The sequence below is a fragment of the Colletotrichum truncatum genome (genome assembly GCF_014235925.2).
Source record: "Colletotrichum truncatum strain CMES1059 chromosome Unknown Contig_0004, whole genome shotgun sequence".
Classification (NCBI taxonomy): Eukaryota; Fungi; Ascomycota; class Sordariomycetes; order Glomerellales; family Glomerellaceae; genus Colletotrichum; species Colletotrichum truncatum.
Genome location: NW_027222401.1, coordinates 2,557,646 through 2,565,816, shown reverse-complemented (window position 1 = coordinate 2,565,816; position 8,171 = coordinate 2,557,646). Strand labels below are relative to the sequence as shown.

General features: G+C 53.5%; 3 protein-coding genes across 3 annotated transcripts; 2 read left to right on the top strand and 1 right to left on the bottom strand.

The window, feature by feature from the left end:
- Positions 1-2,187, bottom strand: CTRU02_207465 (signal sequence receptor alpha subunit; the record flags this gene model as incomplete). Its single annotated transcript, XM_036719146.1, has 4 exons — positions 1-246; positions 305-1,545; positions 1,617-1,902; positions 1,960-2,187. The coding sequence occupies 4 exons, from the start codon at positions 2,185-2,187 to the stop codon at positions 1-3; spliced, it is 2,001 nt and encodes a 666-aa protein (XP_036588853.1).
- Positions 2,188-2,710: 523 nt separating this feature from the next.
- On the top strand, positions 2,711-3,831 carry CTRU02_207464 (transport protein Yif1; the record flags this gene model as incomplete). The annotated part of the gene is made up of 3 exons (XM_036719147.1): positions 2,711-2,986; positions 3,085-3,612; positions 3,667-3,831. The coding sequence occupies 3 exons, from the start codon at positions 2,711-2,713 to the stop codon at positions 3,829-3,831; spliced, it is 969 nt and encodes a 322-aa protein (XP_036588854.1).
- Positions 3,832-4,879: 1,048 nt separating this feature from the next.
- On the top strand, positions 4,880-5,769 carry CTRU02_207463 (integral membrane mpv17 pmp22; the record flags this gene model as incomplete). The annotated part of the gene is made up of 3 exons (XM_036719148.1): positions 4,880-4,975; positions 5,092-5,171; positions 5,259-5,769. 3 exons carry the CDS (start codon positions 4,880-4,882, stop codon positions 5,767-5,769), a joined length of 687 nt encoding a protein of 228 aa, XP_036588855.1.
- Positions 5,770-8,171: the final 2,402 nt, after the last annotated feature.

The following is an 8,171-nucleotide window of genomic DNA, read 5'->3' as shown; positions in this document are numbered from 1 at the left end:
TTAAGAACTGCTCAGGAGTTTCTCAACAGCCCATTTGACGGAAAAGTTGCGCAGGTCAGAGTAATGCTGGCCGACGCCGACGAAGAGAACGGGAACATTGGTCGCGTGCACGAGACTGACGAGCGTGCCGACCATGTTGCCGACTGTGTCACACTTGGAGATGATGAAGCCGTCGAGGGAGCGGACGGAGCCGAAGGCGGCATTGAAGTTACGGGCTTGGGCGACCGAGTCGGTTCCGACGAGAGCCTTTGGTGAATGTCAGTCATTTCATGTCACATCGCAGAGGGGAGAAAGGGGTCCTTACCTCGCCAACCATGAGAATCTTGTCGGGCTGCGCAAACTTGGCGAACTTTTCCAAAGAAGACATCAAGCGCTGGTCGTTGTGTCTGCGGCCAGCGGTGTCGATAAGAACAACGTCAAAGCCCTCCTGCCCGGCAAACGAAACGGCGTCACGCGCGACGGTGGCGGCGTCCTTGCCGTATCCCTTCTGGTACAGCTCGACACGACCTCCCTCACGGGAGGTGAGCTCCTTGAGGTTGCGCACGTGGACGGCGAGTTGCTCGACGGCACCGGAACGGAAGGTGTCGCCTGCGGCAATGAGGACCTTGTACTTGTTCTGGAGGAGGAAGAAGCAGATCTTGGAGAGGTTGGTGGACTTGCCGACGCCGTTGACGCCGACAATGGAGATGACGTAGGGGCGGGCCTTGCGCAAGGAGGTAGCAGGCGGTGCGGTTATGGCGTCGATCTCGCGGAGGAGATCGAGCGAGGAGGTTGGCGTGAGCATCTTTGTAAGAGATGCCTCCATCGCGGACTGGATTTTGGCGTTGATGCTCTCGAAGCTGCCTGTCTTGGCGCCCAAGAGCTCCTTCTCGACGCCCTCACAGAGACGAATGGCGGCCTCACGCGCCACGTTCTTCTTGAGAAGATGCTCCTCCATCCCCTTCATGGCCTTGTCGAGGTCGGCCTTGGTGAGCGTCTTGCCGCCCACGACGTTACGGAAGAGGCCACCGATGGTGCTGAGACCGGAGCCGATGAGTCCACCCGCAGGTTCGGCCTTGGAAGAAGAGCCGGTCTTGGATTGTGCGGACGCGAGAATATTGTGTACCTCATCATCAAGGTCCTTAAGCACGAACTGGCCCTTTGCCGTCTTGTTGCCCCAGGTCGATGCGTCAACGTGCTCGACGGCGGAAGAGCGCGCAGTGGTCTCGGCCTCCGAGTCACTGGTAGCCGATCTCGGAGCGGCCGAATAGTCGAGCTGAACGTCGTCCTCCTCGTCTGCCATGCCTTCGGCATCCCACTTGCGGCCCTTCTTAGTCGAAGACCGTGTCGCAGGGCGCGGCCGTCTACCGGCGGACTCGTCGCCCGAAGAAGCCGGCGCTGAACTTCCTGTATTCTGGGACTTGCGAGCGCGACGGGACATCTTTGCGACAGGACCCGCTTTTCCGACTACGACACCGGGGGTTGACGGACGCGAGGTGCTCGGTGTTGCGACGGGGGTGGAATCATTGGTCGAGGCGCCGCCGCTTGCGCCGTTGAGGCCACGTCCTAGAGTGTCTTTGTTAGCTTTGTGTACCCCGCCATGGTAACATAGACGACCTCGTGGACATCCTGCTCACCTCTGTAATGCAGACCTGGGGGGATCGGGGGGTCATCGCCGAGGTTGCCGGATAAAGTCTTCTCTTCCTGGGCGAAGTCGGCCTCCGGGACGTTTGAGTCACCCTTGTGCGCCGTCGTCTCCAGCTCGCGCATTTGCTGGTCGAAGTACTCGTCGAACTTGTGGCACTCCACCAGTGTCGTATGAGGCTTCGTAAGCTGCTCGCCATAAAGGTCAACGAAGAGCGTCTTAATGTTGTCGACCAGCTTGTCAATCCAAGACAGGTGGAGAAGCGACCTGTACACGGCCTGCCAGCAAAATGTCAGTACGGCGGCCATCGCATTGAAACGTCATAGGGGACTCACCACAAAGATGACACCTAGTTCCTTAACAAAGGTATATCGCAGGGTATGTTGGTCGCGCTTGTATGGGGGGTTACTGGAGGCAGACTGGCTCAACGTCGTGCCGGCGTTCTTCTCCTCGATAAAGACATCGGATATGAAGTTGTTGATGACGGATGGGTTGACTGGCGCATATGACCTCGACCAGAGGACCACCCCTGAGGTGGTCAAGATCTCGAACGTGTCCAACATTGTCGTGTAGGTACTTCAGGACCTTGATTCGCGGCGACAACGAGCAATGGACCGATTGACGACAATTCCTAAGAGAGAGGGGAAACGTAAGTTGGAGGCGAACTTCCTTGGCGATCCAAAAAGCTGGCCTGTGGCGCAGACCCGTGGCCGATAAGACGGGCCTAGACGTCCTTCTGCAGATGGGTGCATCGCTTGGGACCCCTATCGATAAGCCTTCGGAGCTGGGATAATCCGTCGTATTTCTCCGCACTGTCTCCAGCTGCCCATAGCTGGGTGTGTGTGTACAGTGTGAAGTCAGAGCTATGCCCCACGCCGATGACATGTGCAGAAGTAAACACATTTCCATACCAGTTCCGTCCACAATCAGTTCGCGGACACCCCCGTCACAAACGACTTCGAAAAGGGAGGCATCCCACTACCACCCGCGACGACCTAGCTCACCCGACCCGACTTTTCGGTACTATTCACCAACGGCTTTTGCTCAAAATTATATCTCGACCTCGATCGAACCGACTAGCCCATCATGCAGCGCCCTCAAACATATGGCCAGTCGCCTCCTCTACACCACCCTGTACCCCAACATGTCTCGACCGTCCCCCAGCTGCGCTCGCCGCCCCCGCCAGTGTCACAGTCGCAGTCACAGCAAGGCTATGGTGGTAGCCCGTATCAACAGCAGGGAGGTTCGAGTGGAAATGTCTTTGGCGCATACGGCCAGTTTATGAACGACCCCACGGCACAGGTCGCAGCGCAGTTCGGACAGTCGGCCTTCAAGCATGGGCAGGAGTACATGGAGCAAAACGTATGTTGAGCATCCCAAGTCAAATCACACATTTCCAATATAGCCATTGAGCTTCGCATTATGTGCCAGGGCAGTTGAGGCTAACCTACTCCTCTTAGTTTAACCGATATGTCAACGTCAACGCCCTGAAGCATTACTTCAACGTTTCCAACTCCTATGTCATCAACAAGTTGTTCCTCGTCCTCTTCCCTTGGAGGCACAAGCCCTGGTCGCGCAAGCAGTCTGTTGGACCCAGCGGCCAGGAGGGATGGTACCTGCCTCCGCGCGATGACATCAACAGCCCCGACATGTACATCCCCGTCATGGCTGTTGTGACCTACATCCTCCTGTCGACCCTCATTGCTGGTCTTCGCGGCCAGTTCCAACCTGAGCTCCTCGGATACACGGCCTCGACGGCTCTTGTGATAATGGTTGCAGAGATTATGGGATTGAAATTGGGTTGCTATCTATTGGGCATCTCAAATGACTCGCAACTTTACGACTTGATCGCATACTCAGGCTACAAGTTCGTTGGCATTATTGTGACTGTTGCCGTGGCTGAGACTTTCAATGCCGGCAAGGGTACTGGTGGTTGGATTGGCTGGTCGGTGTTCATCTACACTTTCTTGGCCAACTCCTTATTCTTGGTTCGTTCCTCAACATACCTGCTTACAGGCGGCATTGGCTGACCTTACTCTCAGATGCGCTCCCTTAAATATGTCTTGCTTCCTGAAAACTCAGCGAATGGCGCCGGCCCTATGCAGACTGGCGATTCCCGGGCGAAGCGGAACCAGAGGACGCAGTTCTTGTTCTTCTACTCGTACATTGTCCAACTGCTTTTTATGTGGGTTCTGTCCAAACCCTAAATCCCACATTATCTCGCAGTTTATCACGCCAAAAGAGCACGCCGGAAAGATCACATGAAAAGGAGTCAAGGAGTGTTGGGGGAGCATGGGTAAGAGGTCATATAGAGTAAAGGACTTGCCTGCTACAGGACGCGCATGGCGATGCGCGAATGCGACTTGAAATGGCAGGCTGAGCTGTACGATAATGCGACACGTCACTTCGTTAAGCGCGCCGGCGTTTGTTTGCTGTCCCGGTGGAGGCCAGCTACGTTGGGGAAGGTTTTGTGCCAGCGAAAGGGGATACAAGAAGCTCCTTCCCTGTAGTTTTTGACTATGGCGACTAGGATCAGGCCGTAACACAGGAAAACAGCGTGGGAGAAAGTAAACTAAGTAAATAAAAGAAACCATCGTCATGCAACCCCTGGTAACTGCATTGTGTGGGCGCATTGAAGATTGTGGCAAAAGGTAATGCAGACGCCGTGCTTGATGGCGTATGCCCAACAGGAAGCCTTGTGGTACCTTGTGTACCTGAGCATGTTGAGCTTCTTCAAGCTGTGTTCACGGGCTTTAGACGGACAGCTGTCATAGGCGCCCCGCATTTAAATCAGCTAATCCCTAATCCGTCAACCCGAAATCTGGCCGGCGACCTCCACAGACCGCAGACCGGGGCATGTTGTGCTCCCTTATCCCCACAATCCCAAGTGCCTCAGCTTTCCGATTCTAGATTCCGCGTTCCGTTTGTGTTGACCCAACTTGCCGAGACCACATGTCTATCTGATGTGAGCTTTTTATCGGGCTTTTTTTTTCTTCTCACCATAATCGCGCAATCTACTGGCGCAATCCACTCCCACAATCGCACGACGAATCTCGCGATATTTGAATCAGACATTTTTGTGCTGCCAGCGACGTCGTCTTAGCTTACGTGAAACCTGCTGTCTGCCGGCGGTGTATCCGGACTGAGTATCTCAGCGTCCGCCACAACCGCGACTCAGCAAACCACAAGCTTGGGTCATCAGCTCCTAGAACAAATCATTCCATTTACGTCTCTTGGGAAGTCAAAGTTGCGACTATGGCGCCTCCTATCGTTTCCGCGACGCTGCAGTCAGCGGCCCTCGCCGGGACTTCAAACCTGTTGGCCCAAGCGCTGACTGCTTACCGATCCGATGTACGATGAATCCAAACTGCGTGCACCAGAAAGATGCCTTACCGCATATTTTCATTCTGTTGCTGGCGGTCTGATGTCTAAGACTGTAGTTTTTTTGTTGCTGATTCTGTGAATAGAGCCAACTAGTCATCGATTGGGTGCCTGTTTTCCAGTTTGTCCTCAACGCCATTGTGACTACGCCGCCAAACTTCATGTGGTGAGTGCCCCCCTCCCCATTAGGAATTTGATTTTGGAGACGGCCCAGACCATCTTGTACAAAATGAACTACCCTAATGCGCAACAGGCAAGAGTTTCTTGAAGAGAGCTTCCCAGCCTCCCATGTCTCTCCCACTGAGGACGCCGTGGCCTCCGCCGCCGCCAACAATGAGAAGGAGCTTGACCGTGAGGAGCGCGAGAACAAGCTCGTCGAGCCGAAGCTCAACATCCGCAACACGCTGATCAAGCTCCTTCTTGATCAGACTGTCGGCTCTGCGCTCAACACCATTGCCTTCAGCATGTTCATGGGCAGCATCCAGACCGCCATGTCCCGCCCGCAGCACTTGTCTTCGGCGCAGCACTCGGTCGCCTTTCTTCTTTCGCGCGGCGCCATCAACTATGGTAAAGTCGACTGGAAGACTGTCATCGCAAGGGCGCGGGCCGACTTCTGGCCCCTTTACCTTGCGGGCTTGAAGCTCTGGCCCCTTATCAGTTTTATCAACTTTACATTCATCAAGAGTATCGAAGGAAGGAACTTGGTCGGTGCACTGGCTGGTGTTGTTTGGGGTATTTACGTGAGCTTGTTTGCGGCGCAGTGAGACCGTGGCGGATATTGATGGGACGGTCACTGAAGTGAGCGTCTTGTTAGAGTATAGTTGTACGGTATGATTCGGCATGGCTGTATAGGTTTGCGTGTGGCTTTCTAGAGCGTTGCTAGGACGAGACACGGAGATGGTACTTGCTTTTCCCGCAGTGTTCAGAGCGTTCGAAGCGAGACTTTCAATAACGGAATGGATGAAACGGTCTTCTTCCAACATTCGGAGGTTCTAGATCAAAGACATATTTGAACGGGGCGTTCTTCTTTGCGTCTATGATGACTTGGTACCATTCAAAGACGGGCACATGTTTACGTCTCAGGCCGAAGCCGTTCTTGTAACCGTCTCGTGTGTTGTGCCGTGAGTGCATTTGGCAAAACGGCGGCTACATGTGCAGACCAGTAGGCTCTCTGGCATGACTTCCAACAGTGTACCGTCCGTTCTATACTAGTACGAACATTCCAGATCATGAGTTTCGAGTTCTTTGGTTTACCTCAGGGCTTTCGATTATATCCATGGCAACTGACAGGCGGCACATCTCGAAAGCCTCGAAAATGACAGGTCAAATCCCAAGAAGCCGAGGTACTAGCGGGGAGAGAGTGCAATCAGACATTATTGCATGTCTCCATCTCCAGTTCCATGATATATTCCCCTCGTTGGCTGGCTTCTCTCTCGGCAATCAAATATTCTCGGGTCCGTGTCATCGGCGATCGTTTGTTTGGCGCCCCCCCCCCCTGAATTGTTGCTCAACCTCTCTGCTGGGTATGTGGCGCACTGTGAAATAAATAAGCTACTTGGCCGATCTTCATGAAGAGCAACAACAGAGCGGAAAGCTAGGCATTCAGTCCCAAGTTTCCCACCCAAAACTGATGCACCGACGTAGTGGTAGCAGCTAACCTCATATAAGGATTTGGGCGACTCAGGTCCCGCCGAACCCAATGATACTTCTTAACCTGCAGGTACTCATATCCAGATCCTTGGGAAAAACCGATAAGCCGGGCGGAAAGTGTATTGGATTTACACTTGGCTCATTTCACACCATCAAAAGTCCAGCCATTAGAGCCCATGTGGCTGGCTGTATAGGTCACTAATGTGTTACATATGAGACTCTGTTAGTCCTCATTGGGCTCCTGAGTGAGACTCCAATGCGTTGCCGGCCGGGTTGGATGACGTCCCCCGGGTTTTGCAGGAGTGAGACGCCAAGCAAACGTTTGTGTTACAGCGTATGCGGTATTCTTTGCACTAATCTAGATGGTGGCGTTGATTGGACTGTTGAACGAGCGGCCAGGAAAGAATGTTTCCCGCCATTTGCAATATTGTGGTGGGAATGTTTCTGACACGAAGAAGTCACGACGCATGAGTAGGCCACATGAGAGAGAGAGGGTGGAGCAAGAATATGCTTGGCAGCACGGACGGATTGTGCCGATCGATTCGATGCTAGTTTCTTACAGTAAAATGGGACTTCTTTACTGTTTCTTCTAGTTTTGTGGGAAACAAAAACCCAGCAGGCCAACTTGTTTAGCGTGGCCGTGACAGACACACTACGTACAGCTCCGGAGCTTGCTCCTGAGGAAGGAAGGGGGGGAACGCAGCCGAATGATTAGTGAGTGTCGGTGAGCAAGTGAAATGTGGAGTTTTTTTTTGACTAGCTTCTGATTGGCTCGTCTCCATTGTGGCGGCTGTAAACTCGCTTGATTGGATGAGGACAAGAAAATTGCCGCTTTGGGATATTATGACATCACAGCGCAAAGGCCGTGCTGGCATCACACTCACGTCGTCGGGAGCGGGAAGGTGTGTGACCACTGCATCGGGCCGTATCTCAAGAGTTGCCTGTTGTGAGCCGAGTATCCGCAATGCTCGCAGCCGCGGGTAGTTTGCCGAGAGAAGAAGGAGAAATTTGTAAATTCGCGGATGAGCCGCACTACTGAGCGGGCGGACAGGGGAGTAGCCTTGGCCAAGCAACAAGTCGAGTAGAGTAAGAAAAGAAGAGAAAAAAAAAAACGAAATCGAAGAAAAGCTCCGCCGGGACCTGGAATTTGGGGGGTAAAGGCCTGGATGGGACAAGGTGGTGATGAAAGGGGAAGATTTATTGCGACTCCACGTGTGAAGTCGGGATGGGCGTGGGGCACTAACGTCACTGGCAAATGAGCAAGCGCCGTAGTGATCTAAACACTGTTAGTGACTTGGCCGACCTTTCAAACAGCACTACAGGTTGTCTATGACGAAGACGCCTGGAAAAGGAAGAAAACTGAGAAAACTGTCAGATGATAGAAAATGCCGTACGCAGAAGTGGGAATATGAGCCTATTTAGCCCGAGTTGACAATCTTCTAGCGTCTTTGTCGGGTTCCAATGGCTCCCCTTCCTCATCGAAGCTTTTGCAGACATCCAGGGGTGGGGAGGAGAC